The sequence below is a fragment of the Phocoena phocoena genome, chromosome 18 (assembly GCF_963924675.1).
Source record: "Phocoena phocoena chromosome 18, mPhoPho1.1, whole genome shotgun sequence".
NCBI classification, from domain to species: domain Eukaryota; kingdom Metazoa; phylum Chordata; class Mammalia; order Artiodactyla; family Phocoenidae; genus Phocoena; species Phocoena phocoena.
Genome location: NC_089236.1, coordinates 64,941,258 through 64,965,353, shown reverse-complemented (window position 1 = coordinate 64,965,353; position 24,096 = coordinate 64,941,258). Strand labels below are relative to the sequence as shown.

Here is a 24,096-nt window from a genome sequence, read left to right as displayed (position 1 = left end):
TCAGTGAAACTACACCCTTACTTTCTCCAAAGTCATTTGCGGAGGAAGCTGAGGTTGTAGGGGCAGCTATGAAGGATTGTAATATTTATGATTCTGACTCAGAGGAGGAGGTAAATAAGTCAAAAGGTAAATCTAAGCCTATTTTGTTAAAAGATTCAACCCATGATGAAGAATTAACACCTGCTGATCAAGATGATTTAGATGCAGCAGCTTATGATTATGAGAGAAGAAAGTATGATCTTGGGGCTTTCCCTGTACGAGAAGAAAATTTAACTAAACCACAGTCAAGAAGTTTTAGGGCGTTGGGGCTTCCCCCATTAGCCTCTCAAAATTCTTCTTCTCAATCTAAAAAGTTAGGAAAAGGAGTGACTAACATAAAGGGGCCTCCTCCACCGCCCCCACCTTTTAATAAAATACAAAAAGAAATTATAAAATCCTTTTAACAATTGTGCCAGAGGTTTGGCATTATTCATAATACTGGAATTCCTTATAATCCATAAGGACAGGCAATTGTAGAAAGAGCAAATCAAATTTTAAAAAATATGATTTATAAATTACAAAATGGAGATTTAAAATATTTTTCTCCTCATCATATTGTAAATCATTCTTTATTTGTAATCAATTATATAAATATGAATAATGAAGGAAAAACTCCAATGATGATACATTGGGAGGCTAATAACGATAAACCAAAGCCAATGGTTCTTTGGAAAGATGTGTTAACTGGAAAATGGAATGGACCAGACATACTACTAACCAATGGTAGAGGATATGCTTGTGTTTTTCCACAGACCTTTGACTCACCCATCTGGATACCAGATCGTTTAATTAGACATCCGGTGGTAAGGAATTTACCGAAGCGTCTGTCAGGAAATGAGTCTGACACCCGAAATGTCAGAGAAAGAGAAACCGAAGGACTCAATGACAGAAACGCTGGTTCCCCCACTGCAACAATTATCATTTAAGTCCACATGTCATAGAGAGACTCAAACTTCTCCTGAGCATTTAGAGCCTAAGCTTCTTGGGACCCAACGCCGGGGAAAAAAGAGGAGATATGCTGCTTCTACTTTAGATGCGCAACGGGTAACGTGGGGAGCTATAAAAAGGCTTTGCCAGGATGCTGAAAATGCTGTAAACACTCAAAAAATACCTTTGACTACCGCTAACTTTTTTGTGGCCATGTTAAGTCTTTTATCAGTACAGGTAAATGCTAACGATACGTATTGGGCTTATTTTCCTGATTTTCCTATACTACATGCTTGTACATGGAAAGATGCTATTATTCCGGTAACTTCCTCATTTCCTGAACTAACTGATGGTGTTCGTGATGTACAAGGCTACGAACAATTTGTTATAAATAATAATTTTTCTTTTAAGGGGCAATCGGATTTTCCTCCGATTTGTTTCTTTTTAAATTCTGAGAGGTTAAGAAAATCAGATCATGTAAAAAATGGATGTTTACCGATAGTAAATTCAGCCTTTTTAACTGATTCTCCTAAAGAGGATAATAATGTTAAAAGAAACTTATGGGTGTTATTAGGAAGATTTATGGGACAAAATAAGGTAGATAATAAAGTACAATTTGTTAGCACAAAACATCCTCAAAGATACCCAGATTGTGATAATGCTTTAAGTAAGGCAACAGAGGAATGGAAATGGATTGATGATGGTGGTGGATATCCTTATTGGATATACTGTATGAATAATAAAGAAATTCGTATTAATATTCCTGGAACTAAGTATTATGTATCAGATTGGAGTATTAATACCCCTGAAAGTAATTACCGGCAATATCTAAAATATGCTGCAAATTATGCTTGGAATGAATCTATGATTCCCTCACAAATAAAAGTAAATAGATGGAACAGTCATGGATGGGTAGCACCTATATATACATTTACTAATAACAATGAGACTTCCTTTCAACCACAATTATGGAGATTGCCCTTAGCTACAAGTTCAATTATATTAAGAAGGCCTAATGTTCAAGAGAGTAAGTATTTTATCCAGGCTTGTGTGACTTCTCCATATTCCATATTATTGACTAATAAAACTGAAAAATTACAAATTATAAAAAACAATGGAAGGTTTTTTATAACTTGTGATGAATGTGCATTAACAACCTGTGTGAACTCCAATATGAATATAAAAACAATTATGTTATTAAAAAGACCAGCTTATATTATGCTGCCAGTAATGCTTAATGATTCTTGGTATACAGATATAGGGACAAAAATTATAAAACAGGTTAGAGAACTTATGAGGCCAAAAAGATTTGTAGCTACTTTAATTTTGGGGATTTCCGCATTGATAGGAATATTGAGCTCTTTTACTGTTGCAACGTATGCCTTAGTGAAAGAGGTACAGACAGCACAATATGCTAATGATTTATCAAAAAATATATCCTTGGCTTTAGCTACTCAAGAAGCTATAGATAGAAAATTAGAAACTAAGGTTGATGCCCTTGAGGAAGCAGTTTTACATATTGGTCAAGAACTTACTGCTTTAAAAATTCGCCTATCCTTAACTTGCCATAAAAAATACTCCTGGATATGTGTCACTCCCTTAAAAGTAAATCATTCTGAGTATTCCTGGGAAAAAATTCAAATGCATATTTTAAATGTATGGAATTCTAATAATTTGGGAATTGATTTGGAACATTTGCATAAACAGATTCATGATATTGCAGCCTCACAATATGATATGAATCCCTCTAAGGCTGCTGCAGAATTTTTACAAAATTTACAAAGTTATTTTAATGGTAATTCATTTATGCATATTTTAATAAATTATGGGGCTACCGGAGTAGTTATAATTTTACTTCTTATTTCTTTTCTAGTCATCATCCGATTAATACAAGCTGCTCTTCAGAGTATACATAGAACCAAAGTGGAATTGCATACTGCCTTTTTAAAAAAATAAAAAAGGGGGAGATGTCGGGAGCCATATAAGAAGTGCCTTTGAGTCTCAGCACGGACGAGACCCATAGTGCCTAGCAAAGCTGGTACTATCAGGTACAAATATGGAGAAGCAAAGCTCTCCTCTGTGTGGTTCCCCTTGTTTTCCCCTGGTTTTGCTTAAAGTGATTTTTATAGGATTACTATTAATGTTAGGAAATATCCCCAGTGCCGACGGAGGGTTTAAGGAAAAACCCCAACTTAGGGTAAAACCAAAAAAGACTCCGGCTCCCCCAATGACTACACCCGAAATCCCCACTCCCAGGCCAGGACATTGGGTGCAGGGAAACACAACAGGAGCATTTGTGTGGCAAGAGCTTACGTTAGAAGAAAAGCTAGATGAACTATGGCCCCCCTGGGGAGTAGTAGATATGCTGGGAAATATTTGGGTAAGGTGGCGAGGAGGATTTATGCTACGGGTGTATTCAAAGCTGGATGAAGTAGGCTACATGGCAAGCTTATACAAGTTACATTGCTCTTTGTGCAGAAATGCTTATAAAGGACAAATTATATATTGTAAGTATTTTGCAAAGGAATTTGCTAATAGGTTTAAGGTAGAATGTCCACCCCCAAAGCCTCCCAAATAATTATAAGGAAAAATGTGCGATGTCTGAAGGATAACGGTGAACGTGTAAAGCCTGTGGGAGAGAATTTTTATTACTGTATGGGTTTGTAATTGTTAAGAGAAGAATATGCTTAAGTTTTGGGTTTGTAATTGTTAAGAGAAGAATGTGCTTAAGTTTTGGGTTTGTAATTGTTAAGAGAAGAATGTGCTTAAGTTTTGGGTTTGTAATTGTTAAGAGAAGAATGCTTAAGTTTTGGGTTTATAATTGTTAAGAGAAGAATGTGCTTAAGTTTTGGGTTTGTAATTGTTAAGAGAAGAATGTACTTAAGTTTTGGGTTTGTAATTGTTAAGAGAAGAATGTACTTAAGTTTTGGGTTTGTAATTGTTAAGAGAAGAATGTACTTAAGTTTTGGGTTTGTAATTGTTAAGAGAAGAATGTACTTGAGTTTTGGGTTTGTAATTGTTAAGAGAAGGATGTGCTTAAGTTTGTACCTTGATTAACGGCCTGATTGAGTAGAATGTGCAAATACAAGAACATCTGCTTTTAAGAAAGGTGAAGAAACCGCAAACAGAATTCCAGACCTAGATGTGACCAAGATATACCTAACCACAGGGGATGAAAGAGACCACAGGAGATAAGAGGATTACCTGATCATAAAACCTGCCTAACCTGCTGATATAATCTTTTGATGTAAATGACCTTTGGTTTTACTGTTGTGTACCTTTATTTTGTGGCTTTGGTATGAGAACTAGAATGTTAAGATTGAAAGTGAGATTGCCTCACAGTATAAAAAGCTTCGGAATTGTAACAATAAATTGGCAGATCCTTGCATCCTCTGAGGTGTCTTGCGTTCTGTCCACGCCGACTCCGTCTCCCCTTCGGGAGAAACCTGTTCTGCTGGGGCTGGTCCCCGGCACACATCCCTCTAATTTAGCATCTACTCTGCCCAGACTCGCTTTCCTGAACTCTGTTTTTAAAACCTATTTCTGCTAATACTTTTTCCTATATTTCCTTACTTTTAATAATTAAGCTAGGTAGTTTTTCTAAATATAAGTACCTAAATCTCTGAAACAAGGAAATATTATTCTGTGTTGATTTATTAGTACAACACCTAGAAAGCTACTTTTTTTTCCCCTTTTCTCCTAGTCATTATGGAAAAAGCATGTCTCAATGTTCCCCCAAGTAGTAACTACACAGAAAATGGGCTCATAAAGCCCAGGAATCAAATACAGATAGAGTGAGCATATCATTTATTGCCTAAACTAGAACAATTTTGAAAGTGGATATTTATAATTATGCCAGGTCAACAGGGACTGTCCTGGGCTAATTGGGTATGTGGTCAGATTTAAACAAGGATCCTCGTTCAGCGTAGCCTCTATTTCTTTCTCAGAGTCTCTTGTGAGTTTGTTGGGTAACAGCCAAAAGGATGCGGTAGACATTTTAAAACAATATTTCAACAACTATTCAATAATTCTTCTTATTATGTAGCATGTGACATCTATAGTCCCTATGACATTTCAAAAGTAGTGCTAACTTTCTAATCCAAGAAATCAGCTCTAGTTATTTATTAAAATTACCGGTGGAGCTTTTAAAGAAATGCCAGTGATCCTGCAGAATTCCGATTCAAGAGCCAGCGGTTGAAAAACACTCAGCACGTATCCCCTTGAAAGTAGTTCCAGAGTTTAACTCTACAGAGTGGCAAAAACGTTTAGCTTCTGCACAATTTCCCCTGCTTCTCTTCAGAAGAGGCAGCCATTCTGTCAATTACCCATGACAGTCATTCTCTTCAAAAATGAAGTCACTGATTTTTAAGTTCCCCTACAACCCTTTGTGACATGCTTATTTGGTAGAAGCTGAGTGCTGAGAAAAATGGGAGATGATGTGACAGCTGCCTAAGGAGGATGTATTTGTAAGATGCCGCCTAAGTGAGTACTGAGCCCTGCGAACAGTAGCACCACGGTGGTGAGTGTGAGAAAGCGCGGTGCAGAAGGAGAACTTTCCCAAGGGATCCCCTGAGAGCCCAAAGAGCCAGAGACCCCTGAGGGCAGAGCTTTGATAGAGAACCATTAACAAGATGGCTCCTCACCTTAGCTTTGGTGACGTTAAGACCCAAATAATTAATAGCCTGACTCAGATAAGCCTCCAAGAAACTTAAAATCGGATGTGGAAGAGGATGACGGGGGGAAAAATGAAACAAATGAAAAAGAAGCACCCTATACAAATCAGTACTACTTACGTGTTAAACTCTGCGGAGCAGACACTAACAGCAGTTGACAGGGTTTAGGACAGGGGAAACCGAGAGAAGTTTTAAAGAGGGGCATGGATATGATATATTTTAAGCACAGTTAATTGTCTCCCAGTCTTGCAGCATAAATTTGAATCTCCATGGCATAAATACATCAACGCCACAGCACAGCACATGAGATGGTTCATAACCTGGGCCCAGACAATTTTTCAATAATTATACCTGTAGGCATTTTCTCCCTTTCCCCTCACCTGCCAACCCACCTATGCACTCTGTGGTTTAGTTAGACCATTTTTAAAAACAAGTCATGCACTTTTGTCGCACCATTTCTTTGCCCTCGCTGCACCCTCTGCTTGCAAGGCACAAGCTGGCCTGAGTGCCTGGTCAATTTCCTTTCATATTTCAAGACCCAGTTCAAATACCACCTCCCTTGAAAAGCCTGCTTTGCCTTCATCTAGGTTAACATTAATCACTCCCACCTGTTTTGCCCTAGCATTTTTCAACAGATGTAGCTGGATTTTAGCAGGATTAAGGCGACGCTGTAGTTAACTATTTGTGTGTCTCTCTCCCCTAGACTGAGAGCTTGGTGTACAGGCGCTGTGTCTTATTCATGTTTTTATTCCTATTGCCTTGCTTGGTAGAACTCCACTCTAGATATTTATCAAATATTGTTGAATCAAAAAATGTTTTATATAATTCATGGTGTTTATAACATCTTTTACAAGAAATATAAACTTCAAAGAATTTCTAAAATTCATTAAAAGTTGTTCCCATAGCTTATATCACTTTCAGCCCAAAAGTCTGTGCACTGAAAGTACAGGATGAGGCAAAAATCTCCTTGAACCTATGCTGACTGTGGCACAGAATGCACGAGATTGTTCTTCTTTTTTAAAAAAGAACAATTATATGCTCTAAAGAAGAGCCGTTTAATTTCATATAATCATTATGCATTCTTTAGTTAAGAGTAACTTCTTATCTTTTCATTTAAGTATGCCTTAATACACATCTTGAGAATATCCAGTAGTACGGAATTTGTAAATAAATATTTACTTTTTTTTAAACTTTATTCTATAAATTTAGTTATTTATTTATTTATTTATGGCTGCCTTGGGTCTCCGTTGCTGCGCGCAGGCTTTTTCTAGTTGCGGCGAGCAGGGGCTACTCTTTGTTGCAGTGCCCGGGCTTCTCATTGCAGTGGCTTCTCTAGTACTTGGGCTCCTAATTAGACTTTTATGATTATCAATACTCTTTAAACAGATTAACAATAAAATAATTCAGAATTATATTTTCTCTCATATTACTACAGATTTTAAGTTCCTTTCTCACCTTTAAACTTGTTTTAAGAAGTACAATCCTGAAACTTCTCAGGGGGGGCAATTCGTAGTTCCTATTTATCACCAAGTTGCATTACATTGCATATTTTACACACATTACTTTTATCCTGACATCCAACAAGAAAGGAAGGCACCTTGTAACTAATAAGACCAAGACTCAGAAATCTTAAGCAACTTGCCGAAGGGGATGTAGAGCAGGTTTATTTAAAATTTAACCTTATTGAAAGCCAGACATAAATGGCATATGGACAGAGAAACACAGGGAAAGAACATAAATAAAAGAGAAATCCAGAAAAGTGAAAAATGAGTTGACTCCACGGATAAGATGTAATAATAAAACTTTCATGTTACATGAAATAAAGGTGGGCTGCTCTGAACGTCGATGGGTCAAAGCAATGAGGGGAAAAATGACTGTTTACGATAATTACATTTTCCATTAGGTGAAATCAAACTAGCTGTTTGGGAACTAGATTTTCCTGACTGTTCTAAGTCCATTAAAGGGGACCCTGCATGATATAGTGGGATGTTTTCTCCAGGGCATCTCCATAATTAGCTTAGTAGTGAGCTCAACTTCGACGGTTCTTTTAAGAACTTCACTGCAGACTGCTGGTCAGACTGAGCATAGTGTTGTATAAGTAATTCTACAAGCATTCAAAGTGACATAACCCACCAAGTTTCAGTCTTATAATTCAGAAGACATCTTATCTAAGCTGAAAGGTTAAGGGGCCTGTGTGCAACATTTTGTAAATGTTATTTTTTGATCAAAAACCAAAATAAAAAGTGAGTTCATAGTTACCGCTGTGGATGGGATGTGGAGGCCAGTTATTCTATGCCTGTGATTGGCAGCAGACCTATCTTCTCTGGCTCTCCTCTGGGTGGGCCACACAGCCTACCCATTAAAAACGTGGGCTTTGCTTCTGACAAACCTGGCCTGGCACCCTGGCTCCACCACTTCAGGGCAGTGTGACCTGGTGCTCTCTGAGGCTCACTTTCCTGCTCTGTAAAATGGGGAAAATAATTTCACCTGTCTCTTAGGACTGTTTTGATGATTAAATAAAATAATGCAGAAGAACTTGCTGTTGTTAATAAAGGTAATTCATGTTACTGACATCCTCTTCTGAAGCTTACAGGCCCCTTGGGAGGTTTTGCTTGAGCAGATGTGAACATGGCAATGGCAGAGGACATACCTCAGGGTAGTGCTATTTTCTTGGAAAACCACCTGGTTTTAGCACAAGAACCTGTGAATGCTGGAGGCCACAGATTTCTAGACAACTAGCAAGTGGCTGAGTTGGGGCTTTACTTTAGGTCTTTCTAGAACCAGATTTCGTGATCTTTTCCTCTATCATGCTCCCCACCTCTTTTAACTATTTTCACCGTTTTCCACAATGAATCATCCCTAAATCGGCTTTAGCTAATTATAAATTTAGAAAGAATTCTGCAAGGTTTTTTTTGGGGGGGGCTTAATTTTAACCCAGTTATCACAAAACGAAAGTTTTTCTAGGTGTCTCATATCTACCAGATGGACAAGAGGAAGAATGATGTCTGCAAACATTTAATCGTCTTAGTACCTTTTTGAATTTTTTTAATTAAAAAAAAACCCTTATGGTTTTAGTTTTAAGAAACTAAGTTATACAAACGTTAGCAAAATATTTACGTTTGGTATGTGCATTTAACCAGCAATTTCCCAGCTCCCAAAATATTTATTTTCAATATCCTGCTCGCTTTTTATGGCCTATCCGCTCTATTTGAAATCTGTTCAATTTATACAGCCAGTAAATTACTTTTCCAGAATTGCAGTAATTACGGTATTCTTCATATGCTCCTACTTATTTCTCAGAACTCTACTACAGGAAAACATTTGTGATGAAGTCCAGGTACGTTATGAGAGTTTAGGAAACAATAAAAATGTTTCCCCAACATTAAAAAATATTATTTGAGAATAAATCTGCTCAATGGCTGATCAGTCCTCATTGAAAGTATCAAGATCATAAAAGACAAGGAGAGTTGAGAAGCTGTCACACACTGGGAGAGAATGAGAAGAGAAGACATCTAAATGCACACGGGACCCTGAATTAGATCCTGAAACACAAAAAAGGTAAACTAGTAGAATTAGAATGAGATCTGTAGTTCAGTTAATAATAGTATAGCTATATACAGTATATCAATATACTATAAATAGCATGGTATAAATAGTATAGTATAAATATATAGTATATCAATATATCTATAATTTTTTATCGATGTTAATTTCCTGGTTTTGACTGTTGTACTATACGGTTATGTATGTACGTTGTTAACATTAGGATAAAATGAATAAGGGTATATGTGAACTATACTATTTTTGCAACTTTTCTGTACGTCAAAAATTATTTCACAATAAATGTTAAAAAATAATTCGATTTCAAGCAGATCAAAACTGGAGAATAACCATTTGTAAAGCCATTTCTTTATCATAGTCTCTAGTATACAAAACCCACTTGTCAAGCTTAATGCAATATACACATATTAAACCCCTGGTATGTAAGATCCTCTAATTTGGAATTTTATTCATTCAACTAAAGGCTTAGCTAAAAGTGTCTCTTTAAATGATCAACAAAAAGAGTTTGTATGTTCAGGAGGATGTTAAGATACTTAAATGAAATAAAGAAACACTCTAAGCACAAATGACACGCTAAGTATGGCTCATTTCTTAAAGTATAAAAATATCAGATATAATATTACCTGACAGCCAATAAGCAGTCAGTAAAGAGTCAAGCCTAAATCTTAAATAAGTTCCCAAATGCCTTCTAGAAGGCGATAATATAATGCTGATGTCCTTTTCTCAGTTAGTATAGATTACTGCAACATTCCTGTATAAATGGACACAGTTAATCAGGAAGGATCACGGGCGCGTTCCTAAACCATCATAGCATCGCTCATGTTTCTCTGCCAGATTAAGAAGTTTCAGATAAAATAATTTGATTTTTATCTTATAATCGATTCGTCAAATGATCCTTAAACTTTATGACTTTGCATTTCCAAGCTGTTAATTTCTGCGTCTTAAAAAATGCCCGGATGCAGCTTTAAACTCAACTTTTCCTGTCTTACACGTTGAAGGTTAATTTAACAAGCTTGTGATGAACACTGGCAATCCGATGCCCAGTGATCACTGGTGAAATGTATAGGAATCGATGGATGGCACAGCAGAAGTAAAGTGATTTTTAAAAAATACCCGAGGCACTCAGGAGAAGTGGAGTTTAATATCTACCAATTCCACATGGAAATTAAATGTATCCTGAAATCAGCTTCTCCAAATCAAATTCAAAGGAAAACATAATAACTATTCAACACAATTCATCATCACGTTTTTTTCTTTTTTTTTTTTAATGTTGTATGGCCACTACTAAACTATTTGAAATGTTGACCTCAGAACCCAGGACTCCTATGTGGGTTAAGAAAAATAAATGGAAATCCTCCCAAAGAGACTGGAAGCCTACATGTAGCCATGGGCTCAACCTTTGATCAGAGCTACATGCTGCAACCTCCAATTATCATCCTCAGACGCGACCTTTACTCTCACTTTATTCTGGCGGCTTTCCAAAGAGGGACAGGTGGTTTTAGGGCGTTTTCTTGGGTTACAAATCAAATAATATTTCATGGTTTTCACCTTTAATGGGCTAAGCAGAAGGCGTTTGACAAAAGTCATTATAGGGGTTTGGAGAAATAATTTATACTCTAGGGCATTCTTAAATCAGTAACTTGGCACTATGAGATTCAAAAAAATAAAATAAAATCTCACTGCTCCTTCCAATGTTGCATTGCAAAAGCTGCATTGTGTGTGTTTGCCTTGCTCCTAGAGGGGACTCCATGTTCAGAAACTAATGAATAGATTACATTGGTCCTTACAAGTTGAGTTTTCATTGGTGACAGCTGTGCCATATGGTATGCAATGAAGGGGCTGCTTTCTAATACATGGCATTCTTGCCAGCGAAGGAAATGAATGCCCCAGAGGCACGTTTTTGTTTTTATAAAATTAACAAATTCCATGCCTCAATATGAAATTCAGAACTTGGCATTGGCCAGAAATGAACAAAGTAACCCTAGATTTCATGCATTGAGGATGGCAAAAGTCAAAGCCAATAGAAAATACTTTCCTCTTGGATTGACTGCAATGATAAAATCTCAATATATATGATAAATATGACCATCAAGGGGTTCCTGAATTGTGAGAAAATATATCTTGGGGAGCAATCAATGCATGTTTCCATTGACTCATCCCGCTAAGCATTCACATATTTACACAGTTGACATTCTAACTACACTTGATTAAAGAGGTTGGGGAGTACAGATAAAGGCTCATTCTGAGAATTCACATTGATGAGCAGGCTAGTAAATGTTTAACATTTAGGGGTAAAGATAGTATAATTTCACAGGGGGAGAACATGCAGGCACCTGTGTGGTACCCACAAGAAGGGATTCAGGACACAATCTGACAGAGTTGATTAGGGAAGTTGGCTACGGAATCATTTGGAGTGGAAACCCTCCAATGGTTCTTGGCATCCCTGTCTCCTGTTCTAGGAACATAAAACACTACTATTTTCAGCATTCAATTGGACATTCCTATTTTGGGGACCACTGTTTCTCAAGTCCAACAAGCACTAAATAGATGGGAAAAATCCATGTTTGCCATGTCCTGAGCTAGCTTTTCTATTGGCTGACAGCACCCTCCTTCTTTCACATGTTTACCTTAGATCTGATGTGTTTCTTTACCCTCTACATTTAGTTGCCTATATTTAGCCATGAAGTCCTATACATTTTTACTTTCACCTCTATCATTAGTGCTGTCTTCTTTTCTCCTTCCATGCCACGCTTAGGTGACAGTCTCACTACCAGTGGCCTTATCCATCCTTTATTTGATGCCAGATTATTGCTTAGATCCTGCCATTCTTTGGATAAAAATGCCCTGTGACTTGTCATTGCCTACAAGACAAAAGAAAGTCAAGTATTTGGCCTGAATTTCAAAGCTTCAACGATTCAGTCCTGACCAATCCTACCTTCCAGTACACACCAGCAAGCACGTCTATTTCAGCTTGCCTGGTTTCCTCACAAGCACTTAAGCACATCATGCTTGTTCTTACCTTTGCACCACTGTTTTTTCATCTTAGTGTCACCAAGTGCTTGTTCACCTGGGCAACAGCAAGGTCCTCTCTACTGGGATGGATTCTGCCTCCCAGGAGCTAAGGCAAACCCACAAACAGGCATAAAAAGAAGCTTTTGTGATGAGGTGCACTTTCTCTAATCTTGTCCCTTCAATTCTTCCTGATTAACTATCCTCTTACCATTTTTCCTGTGGTTTTCAGCCTGCCCTTGTTACCTCTTTTGTATGCATGATTCTAGTACCCTGATCCTCCACTGTCTCCTTGCCTACTCTGTTGCTTTCTATTCCCTACTTTCTATTTTCTGCTCATACCTTCATAGGTTATTTACCTGAACAGAAACCCACATGGCTTCTCCTTCAGTGCCACCTTTGTGGACATGTCTTATCCTTCAGATGTATGTATATACATTATCTAGTTTAATCCTCACAAAGCTAAGAGGTGGGTTCTATTATCTCCAGTTTATTGATGAGAGAACACCTGAGATTTATGAAGGTTAAATAATGTTCGCCAAGTCACACACAATAATATATAGTGGAGTCAGGATTCAAATTCATGCAGTGATTCAAGGACTATTGCTTGCAACTATGTGGTCTTCACTGAACCAAACTCCCACTTTGAAAGCACACTTTTCAACTCTTCGGAAAATTATAATTTCTCAGGATCGGGTAGTACAGTTTTTATTTCCTTTGTGTCCACCATACGCCCAGTCTTGATCTAAGCACAAAAAAGGCACCTAATAAACACCTTTTTGAAGAGAACTGGACATATTCAGATGCTGAGCCACGTGATGGAAATTACAGGTGTTTTAATGGTCTAAACCTGCACTGTCCAATAGAGTAAGCCGTAACCACTTAGAGAGATTAAAATAAATTAAAATGAAACGAGAAATTTAGCTCCTCAGACATATTAGTCACATTTTAAGTGCTCAAAAGCTACATGTGACTAAATTTAAATTAATCAAAATAAAATAAAATAAAAATTCAGTTGATCCGTCTCGTTAGACATATTTAAAGTACTCAATAGCTACATGTGGCTAGTGATACTCTGCTGGACAGCTCAGACCTAGATTATTTCCACTGATGCAAAAAATCCTATTGGACAGCGTCAGCAAGAGTAAATACTCAATTTCTCCCAATACACCCATCAATCCATATAGCCAGAGACTAAGAGTTACTTCCTAAACACTTAGTAAAACCTGGGCTCTGAAGCCAAATCCTGGCATTGCACATTGGATGACCTTGGACAGGTCACTTATCTGTACAATGGAAATCATAATATTGACCACTTAATAGGGTTGTGGTGAGGATGAGAAGTGTAAAAAGATTACAGTATTGCCTGATAGAAAGTAAATGTCCAATACGTGTTAGCTATTGTTATACGCATGTCATGTTCTCCAGATGGAACCCAGAACCACCCAAAAAGGGGAATAAAGTTTCTTACAACTCTCTCATAGTTTTAGAATTTGGATACTATAACTGCAGGTAAATAGCAAGACACACTTGAACATTCATTCTCTCATGGACAACCTTGAGGAGTATAGATTTGGATCTTCAACCAATAAATGGTAGTATTAGGCATATATTAAATCGGGTCACCATGAACTTGCCAAATATTTCATATTCAGACACAGCAATTCAACAGAAAATACTACAAGGCTGATGAATGAAGGGATGTATGCATATATATTTCACTTTGCGGAGTTACCTTCTAGAAGTCAGCTCCTAGCACGATCCACACCTTAAAAGTGCACTGGGCACATGTGTAGAATTACTCCTGCCTAACACTCTTAGGACTATCGGTGATTTCAGTTTTCCCATCTGGTTGGGTGTCACACATAGATTTTGGACTACGAAATACATTGCTATGACTATGTTAACACAGAAGAATTTGGAGCACTAAACTATGTTAAAGGTAAAGAACTAACCTAAAAAAAGTCTAGGACGTTGAATTTAGAAAATCAGGAGACCTATCCGTAAGTAATAAGATCAAGGGCTCCAAACTGCCCTCCCCAGCTGATTGTCATGGATTCTGAGAATACTCTCCTTCTTGAAGTCAACAAACTCTTTTCCATAGGAATGGTTCTGCTTCCTCTGGGAGACCTGACTTTTTCAAGCTGGTATGACGCTAAGGGAGATAGATGTAGGGCCGAGGTAAGACAGGAGTCACTTTCTGATTCAGTCAATCTCAAGACCACATCAGCTCTGGCAACCCAAGAGTACTTCCAAAACTCTCTCACATCTACTAGCTTATTTATTCCATCTGATATTATTTTTAGGCCTCTCATTAAATCAGTTAATTTCCTGAGCATTGAGATTTTAGTGGTGAATACTGACCTTTTTTTTTTTTGACATTTAATTGTCAGTGTTATCTTTCTAGAAGATCCCTGCACCTTAAAGAATAAAAATGTGATACTTATAGATATATCTCTTCTTGGGGTAATGTCATATATTCAATGACTTATTTTTCATTTCTCTTTCTAATTTTCACTTCTTCAGAGATCATAATAAAGGAAATTCTTAATGTATCAAATTATTTAAATCCATGCAAAGAAAAAAATCGAGGACATATCTTTTTTTTATGTGGGATTTATATATAAGCTGTTATTTGAAGGACAAGGCATATTTCATGCTCTATTTTAATTTAAATTCTCTCCTGGCTATCTTCCCAAACATCTGTAGACACAATTTTTTTTTTTTTTTTTTTTGCTGTATGCGGGCCTCTCACTGTTGTGGCCTCTCCCGTTGCGGAGCACAGGCTCCGGACGCGCAGGCCCAGCGGCCATGGCTCACGGGCCCAGCTGCTCCGCGGCATGTGGGATCCTCCCGGACCGGGGCACGAACCCGTGTCCCCTGCATCGGCAGGTGGACTCTCAACCACTGCGCCGCCAGGGAAGCCCGACACAATATTTTTAAAGTGACTTACAAGTTCACGGTTTTCACAGACCATGAAGGTTCTCAAAAGTTTAAATTACTCCCAAGGACATTTATACCCATTTCCCTTTTAGAGTAACCAATGAAAACCTGTTTTTAACCATCAGAATAATTCACAGGCCCGTCTCTTCTAATCTGGCTTCTCCCCTGGTTCCTTGGAGGTTGCTCATAATAAACAATCCACAAAGAAAAGAAGATGAAGAGAATAAGATTCGAAAAGGCTTTTTTAGTGTTAAAGAAAGTCTGAGGAAAATCAAAACTAATTTCAAAAGTGACTCAAACATTAAGACATGATCAGCAGTTCTACTCTATGTTAATGTAAATGTTATGTTTTTGAGAAATGAAGTCCAAGTACCCTCATTTAACACTACTGTTATTAAGATGTTTTAATAAAGTACAGCAACATTATACAAGGATTTCTTATTTGGGTTAAAATAAAGATTTTCATCTTAGCTACTAATCAGGACTTTTAGAGTGATCTAAATACTTCAGGAGGTAACTTCCCCCACCCCTTTATTCTATTAAATAGGTCACCACATGAAGGACTTTTAGGTCGCAGTGGCCTTGGGGCGTGTTATAAGTTTGCTATTTGTAAACAGTCACGCGTTTTAGCGTTTTCTTTACCAATCCACTAACCTCACCCTATCTATATCTCTTATTTTCTAGCTTCTACAGCATAACGCTTTCTTCTACCTCATGTTTCTCTCATCTCCTGAAATCAGAATTGCTAAGCATGTCACCGGGCTAATGGTAGTGTCTGATTTTCGCCTGGGTTTCTGGGATCTATTTAACTTGGAATCTGTTGAATCCCATTCTAAAGAATCATCAAATATTTTCTCTTGACATGCCAAAAGTCAGACATCTTGTGTTATAGCTTGAACTTGAAAACATGACAGTGAAAACTATCATGTTACTAAAATCAGATGTTGATTATTAAACACAAGTACTTTTTGAAATGATTATCAAATTAAACCACTTATCTATAGGAAACCCTGAAATTAAAGTGTAAATTAAAAGCAAAAGGTAAAATCCCAAACACAAAGGCAATTCTCTAGCCACTTTGAATAATTCTGATGTGTTCTGCTTTCTCCTGGTAAACGAAATCCTTCTGTAACTGGTTCTCATAGAAATTGGAGAGCATGATAAGGCAGGAGAGGTATTTCAGTGAAATTCCCAGTATAAATGGAACATTTTATATCCTAAAGAATTTTATACTTGCAAAAATAGGTATGCCATGTTACAGACCATTGGTTGGTGTCATATTGCACCATGAATTCCAACTTGAAACTCTAATTTAGAATGTCATTTATAGTCATCAGTAAGTAGAAAATGGAATAACTATAATTATAAATTGTACAGAAGTTGAGTATGTGGGAACTGGAAGAGATGGATGAACAGGAGTTGGCACTGGGGATCAGGGAAACACATACTGCATACCTTAGAAGGGCTGCTTGTCTATTACACCAAGGAATTTTAGGTTTCATGTGCTTTGCCTGCTTTGATCCATGGGAAAATCTGCTTGATTCAGAATGGAAATTCAAGTCCCATGAATCCCTTGAGTTGCCGATCAGTATTAGTAAGTGTTCAGAGGTCAGGAAACGCCTCCCTCTGTGTTTGCTGAATCGCCCCATACATTATACCACCCTTAAGACTTTAACCCTCTTGTGTCATAGAGAAATATTTTCACGTATGCAGAGTTCAGAAGTAAAGCGCTTTCTAAACGTAGGAAATTGATAACAAATGCTGCTCGTGAAAGGCTGCTGGGTACCAGCCAACTGTTTTCTTTCTTTTTGATTTTTCTCAGTGAGCAGTTAGCACTGCTTATGCATTCTGCCAGCATTACAGAGAGAACACAGCATATGATAAATGTCCATGAGAAATGAGGAATATTGAATCGATGACTATAAAAGGAAGGCAGAGGCTTGAGAGGGGTTAGATTTCAACTGATAGAAAATAAAGTGTTTCTGTTGTTTTTTTTTAAATCTTTCTTGGTGCTTCTAGGAACGCACAAGGGCAAAAGTAAGTTCTATAGCTAACAGTGAGATCAGATTCTACCATAATTGCTTTGGCTATATTGTTCCTCAAGTTAAGAGTTGAGTTTCTGGCCTGTATTATTGAATAGGCTCTTGTCTTCTCTCTACAAAGTAGAGATGAAGAAGCCTTGAGAGCTTGCTGCTAGCTACAGTTCTTGAAATAATTTTCTATGTTTAGGGTCTAGAGGTTTTTGAAACATGGCATTTCAGGATATATCAGCCACGGTCATATCACATTTACTACGGAATTCTTTATAACTAAAACATGTATCAGATTTATAGGATTTCATGCTTAAGAAAGTCTTTGAAAGGAGTATCTCATACAAACGCTTGAAATAGCTCCTTGTGTTTATTTTATATCCTTCTGAAATGCAACATCTCACAGTCCTGTACATTTTATAAAGAGATAACCCAAGTTTACTTATAAGAAACGATACGTGTTTATCTAGCAACATTTCCCCCAGACAGAAAGTTGTGAATGCACTAAATACCCTGAGGATGAAACAACTCTTACAGGTCCTAAGAAAGTCATCCGTGTCCCCAAACAGCCATTTATAAGATGACACGAGTCCTTTGACTGACCTAACACAGCTTCCTTGCGGCTGGCTCTAATTTACAACTCGATAGCAGCTGTCACAATGAAAGAACCAGGCACATTATCTGATTTGTTTCTGCCATCCCTGCACTCATAGAGTCCGTTAACAACAGGGATATGCACTTTTTAAATGACTGATGTAGTCATACTTCCATTAAAAGAGTAGACTTACAAAGTAAAACAGAACAGCCTGCATTCCTGTCCATTCCTCTGCCTACTTGTTTCCGTTTATTCCATTCAAAGAACATATATTGAGCCCTGTTCTCAGCAGGCAGGGCCTTACCTTCTCTACTCCAATGCTTACACCAGAGCAAGATCCATGCTAGACACTCAGCAAACGTGTGCTGTATATATGAATAAATGAGAGGATGAATGAACAGTACCCACTGCATTGTCTCTTGGCCTGGCACAGATGTGGTACTTACACTGGGTTTTCTGTTTGTGTTCTCGTGCCAGTTTTCTGTCTTGAGACTTTAGTAATTGATTGGTTTGAAAGGAGGAAGAAAGCCCAGAAAGTTTGATATCACTGGTTTGTCTGATCTACGAGTGCCCAAGGCCTAAAGGCTTAAATTAAAAATACTGCTCTTCTGTCTCTCCCTCATTAGAGGGTACCAATAGACCAGAGAACTCAACCTTTTCTGGACAAAAAAGGAACACACATTTTTCCAAATCTTATCATTTCAAGTCAGTTGCAGTGGTGGTGGTGAGAGTTGATCGTAAAACGTGTCAAAAATAAACCAAGTATTTAAGAACCGCTGATAGATCGCGCTAGACCTATTGAAGTCGTCATGGGGACTTGCTAATACTTGGGGCCTATAATGTCACAATTATATATATTACGGCTGCTCAACATCAACTATGTTTGACAATGATAATTCAATACTTATTCAATAGAATAAGTATTTTATTCTATACTTAGCAAGGTAGGGCTTCCCTGACCCCCCGGATGAGGTTAAGTTCCCCCGCTGAGGAGAAACTTAGCATCCTGTGCTTCTATTTTCATAACACTTTATCACAGTTGATAATTAATTAATTTAACTACATCAAATTCCCTGAGGGCAAAAAAATGTACGTGTCTAGCTTACTCAATAAAATGAGTTGGATTAATATGTTAAGAGTCTAAGCGTTCACTAACTGGGATAACCTGAAAACTTAAGCTCCCGTGTTGGGAAAAAACACGTTAAGGTCTCACTTTTACATGGAACTACAGAGATCATTTTGCCTTTTACTTACAGTAATAAGTATCCTACAGCACTTCAGTAATAAAAAAATGACAGAACAACACAGAATCCATCTTTAGTCTCACCAACATTTGCTTCCTAATACTGAAAAACCATTTTTTTTTCCTTTCTAATTCTCAGTCCATTCTATTCTCTAGTTACAGAAGGTACCAGATGTTAGGAGGAGGCTTTCCCACATATCCTAGATTCTTAAGTAGAAGCAAGATTTATTATAGCCATATAAATGTAACTTCAGCCTTAACTTTTGCGCTCACAAGCTAGGTGTAATCTGCAACGTGGTCCCTTGTCCAATGGAACAACTCTTATCTGTGGAATGCTGGTATCAATGCCAAACACTCAAAAGAACCACAGGACATTACCGAAACGACTGCGTTCTGCCCACAAACCGTTTTCCCTCAGACTATGAAAATATATCCCAAGTAGAACTCCTGATTTATTTTTCCCCTAGGACTAAAAAAAACAAAAAAGAAAAAAAAAACTACAGGACCTCAGAACTGAATGGAATACCACTGGGGTTTTTACTTGAACACTTAAAACATTTCATTTTATCAGTGGAGTGCCTTTCTTTTGACATGATGCAGACACCAACTGAATTCTAAATCGTTACAAATCACTTTCAATTAATTCATAATTAAAGATGATGAGAATGTACCACCAGTTCGATCTTTGTTTTTACTGATGGTTGCTTGAATGTCACTGTTAACATTTTAGATGACCATGTATTAAAAATGTATAAACTAGGACATTAACGTAGCAGACAGAGACGGCACGTGCAACTGACAGCAGTAGGAGTAAAGGGTTTGATGACAAGATGCTGGGAGCCCAAGAGTGATGGGATGCAGGTGCTAATCAGAGAGAGGGCTATTATAAGTAATTTTTGTTGAATTACTGATTTGCTCACTGATCTTTCGCTGCTGCGTTCATGAACACTGTCATCTTGGACGTATCTGTGTAGGAAATGGACTTGGCACATTTGACTAATTCATGTAATAAATTCGTGAACTAACGCTTCACATCCGGACAAGTATTAGTAAGAACATATTTTGCCCTATAAGTCTAGGTGGGTGGTCAATTCTCAATGCCGTAGGAAAACCCAAAGAAAGAAAATTGGAAGAATTTTCTTCGAGATCTCTAGGACAAATAAAAAATGAGATAGGGGAGCAAGAGGTATGAAATATATTAGGACGGTAGGACTGCCATGAGGTTCCCTTCCAACGTATGGTACAACATCAGGTACTCCAACATAGGCTGGGTTCAAATTTTAGGTTTTTAAATGAAATGATTTTCCAGACATTCAATTTCACATCAAACTGGCATCTAGGAAACCCAGTTGATTGAAGTAGAAGGATTTGTTTCACGTCAAATACCCAGCCAGGACTGAGAAAAAAAAGCCAATTAAGAAGTCACTGTTGCTCTTACAAGTTAAAAAGCCCATATTCTCATTTTTAATCGTGTCCTGCTCTACTTAACAAAATCCACATGCCTACTTTCATCAATAAATTGCAAGCTGACCAAAACAGTTTAACTGTGCTATGAATTACGGCAGTTTCAACCAAACCGTATGAATAATCTTTATGATTCAAGAGTGGTGATGCGATGAGGTTTTATCTGTTTTTCTAAATAGGTAAATCTTTTTAGATTTCTTGATGAGAGTACTTTTTTGGGTAACCTTAAGTTTTTTTTTTTTACTTATAGTTTGCATTTAATTTACAGATTTGTTTTAATTTTACCACTCTCAATGATTTATAAAAGTGTTTTAGTTTAGGCTTTACATATGCAAGTGACAATATGATTATACCAATATAATACATTTGAATTACTTTTTCCTTTTGAATTGAGTAGACTAATGAAGGATGAGAGTATTTTTTAATTAGCATTATTTAGGTAGCATCTTTGCCAAAATTCATGTAAATTTATATTTTAGAAGATCAGGCTTACTTTTTAAAAAATATTCATACTTCTCTCCAAAATCTTAGCAAAGAACAAAAATCGTAGCAAAGGATCATATCATTTTTGAGTTAGAAAGGTACCTTAATGATTAACTTTTTAAAAACTCCTTCATTTCTCAAATGAGGTAACCCAAGATCACACAAAAGGATTTTGTCCTCCCACTGAAGGGAGAGAGAAGAAATACATCAGTTTATTCTCTCTGTAATGAATTCTGAGATTTTGTTGGATGACTTCCATTTGGATCTACCCACTCTAAAATCTTTTTTCTAAAACTTCAAAACGGTTTTCTCTGGGCTTCCTGAGCATAATAGCGTGTCAGGTAATGGCTTTTGACGCCAAGGCTGAATGCGCATTTTTGCACGGTGGGCTAAGGTTTCTTTGCATTCCGATGCATCTTTTTCCTTTCTTACCCAAATCTTAGATGTCAGAAGACTTTACTCAAGCCTTCTGGTTTAGAGGTTTGCATAAATAACTTAGTCCCTCCGAGGCTGACGAGTGCCACTGTTACTGGCACCACTCTGCTTGTCACTATGCAATCCCAGTAAAAGCAACTGAAAGTACTTTTATTTGAAGGCCATTTGACAGAGGGGGAGAAAACACATTTACTCTTTCAAGGTCTGTGCATTTTCCTGGGAGAAGCCTACCTATGAAATTTGTCCTTTCATCCTTGGATAGCTATTTGGGAAATATCTTTCGGCAGTGCAGACTCATGAGTGGTTTCTGCCACTCCAGACCACAGTGGTGATTCACAGAACTTCCCTGTATCTCCCCACCTCCCTCCTTCCTCCCTTCTAAAGACAGGAAGGCTGTTTCATGCTGCTGTGCTGAAAACATTCTTCTCTAGAGACTGAGGAAGAAAATCTGCATATTTTAGCAAAAATATTGAGTTATTTTCATCATAGATGTTTAAGGAAGGAATTGTTTACTAATATCTGTGACTATGTTCAGATACTACAAATAAGAAAGAGACAGTACTGTGGGCTTTTTCTTAAAACAAGATTCTTTTCTAACATGTCCCTTACTCACAGGAGCTCCCAGAAATTCAACAAGATTACTTTTATCTTCATCAGAGAGATCAGCTAATTCAGTACAGCTGGCTCGTACAATCTGTAACAGGACTGTCCTTCACAATAGACCAGGAAGTCTTATTTTTCAGGTTTACAAAAAATAAAGAAAATGCAATATATTTATAATTTGCTAAACGCTGTGTGTGTGCGCGTGCGCGCGCGTGTGTGTGTGTGTGTGTGTGTGTGTGCGCGCGCGCGCGGACGCACCTGTGTTTGTTTTAATCCTCCTAGTCTCTACAAGTCATCACCAGTTTGGACCTGCCCATCAGGTACCACGGACGCCTGCTGTTCCCACACCCCTCTCCTTGGATCCGCTGAGCCGCTCCTTACCTATAAACAGATTCCACTCGGTGTCGAGATCAGCCTGATTTGCCAGGCAGCCCTTCATGACATTGAGGCAGTAGTTGTTGCACGGTCTCACCGTGGGGAGTCCCCGACAGTAAGGGCAGTACAGCATCTTCATGAGCGCACGGATGCAGCCTGGGGTCGGGCTCACCTGGAGATTGATTGAAAAGAAAAAGAAAATCAGAAATAAGAAGGATGGAAGGAGACAAAAAGAAGTGACTCATTTCCTCCTTGAAAAAAAAAAAAGGTGAAATGGCTCTGAGAAAGCTCCAGCAGTAGGGCAGCGGGCTAAAGGAACCATCAGAATCTTAACACACTGTAGTACTTGATCTTTAAGTCAGTCAGTTCCTTGTCAATACTTCTGTTTGGCATAGTAGTAATCATTTTTCTTGAATTGTCCTTGTCAACATTTTGATATCTATGTCATTGCAATTTAGCCCTAAAACCTAGACACTGTTTCAATGAAATAGAACATGCAATGAGATAATGCATGTGAAAGCAATTTCCAAAGTTAAAACCCCATAAAAATGAAGGTATTATTAAAGTTTAACGTGACACCTTTAGAAAATTTTCCAACTGGTTATTTGACCCTGTTTCTAAAGGAGGTTTGCAGAAACACTTCCTTTGTACATAACTTTTTTAAAAGGATCAATATCAACTTGTCTGGGATTTCTGAGACCCAGGCCTGCTTAGAAGCAATGGAACTGTCAAGGCACCCTCTTCAGGAATCTGAAGCTTTGCAGTTCTGGGAACTTTGGAAGATGGATCCAATGTTGAATGTGAAGAGAAGTGCTTGCAGTAATTCAGAGGAGCTACTAATCAACCCCTAATCAAGTGCTATTTACCTTGAATACGATAAGCAGTGAATACTCCTAGGTTAATCAATTCTAAACCAATCAGGTCTTTTTTAGACTCACTGAAACTTCCAATATGACTTTAAGAGGAAAGAATATTTAAAATGGTGTGGACCAAAATCAGAAAAAAGTACAGAAAGCTCTTTTTCATGACTGGATATAAACATTAGTGAGGTATTTTTTTGGTTGGTTCCATATAATGTTGATCTTTAAGTTAAGTAGCTACATGTTTCTGTTCTTGTGCTCTCCATCTGAAGGCAAGCCTAACTTGTATCATTTGGATCTCCTGGAGAGTTAAGAGTCTTATCGGACAGATCTGGGCCCCCAGGTAACAATATATGCCTGGAACATTCAGATACTGACAAAGCATAACACCAATGTAAAGGTGGGGCAGGAAAAGGTATTTCCATATAAATGGATACTTTGCACTACCATATAAATGGATACTTTGCATTTTATCCTTTACCTACAAACCACATTTGAGGTTTCTAATGCAAGGCTTTGGTTTCTGTAACATTTTCTTAATTGCTGTATACTGTAAAAAATTAATGAATGAAACCCTCAATTAAATAGAGTTGGGAGACCAGAAGGGGGAGCTCTCAAGCCCTGCAAGGAGAGCAGAGCCCAACGGCAAGAAGAAAGACTCCTTTCCTGGCAAGGACTCAGCCAATGAAAAGCCACGGACTCTTTGTTTATCACAGCCCTCCCAACTTTCTTTTCCCTCTAAAGAAGTGCTCTCTTTCCTTTGCTAAATTGCAATTCTCTGTTGGTCCTGAATAAACCATCTTTGCTGGAGAAATATTTGGCAGTCTATTTGTTTGAGGTCAAGAATACTGACAAA

The 24,096-nt window shown here is 37.7% G+C and overlaps 1 protein-coding gene across 1 annotated transcript in view; it reads right to left on the bottom strand.

Moving 5' to 3' along the window:
* GPC6 (glypican 6) overlaps positions 1–24,096 on the bottom strand; it is a 1,086,745-nt gene that overhangs the window by 320,073 nt on the left and 742,576 nt on the right. Inside the window, exon 4 of the mRNA XM_065896146.1 lies at positions 22,387–22,552. Coding sequence (XP_065752218.1) covers positions 22,387–22,552 — 166 coding nt within the window. The remainder of the gene's footprint in view (positions 1–22,386; positions 22,553–24,096) is intronic.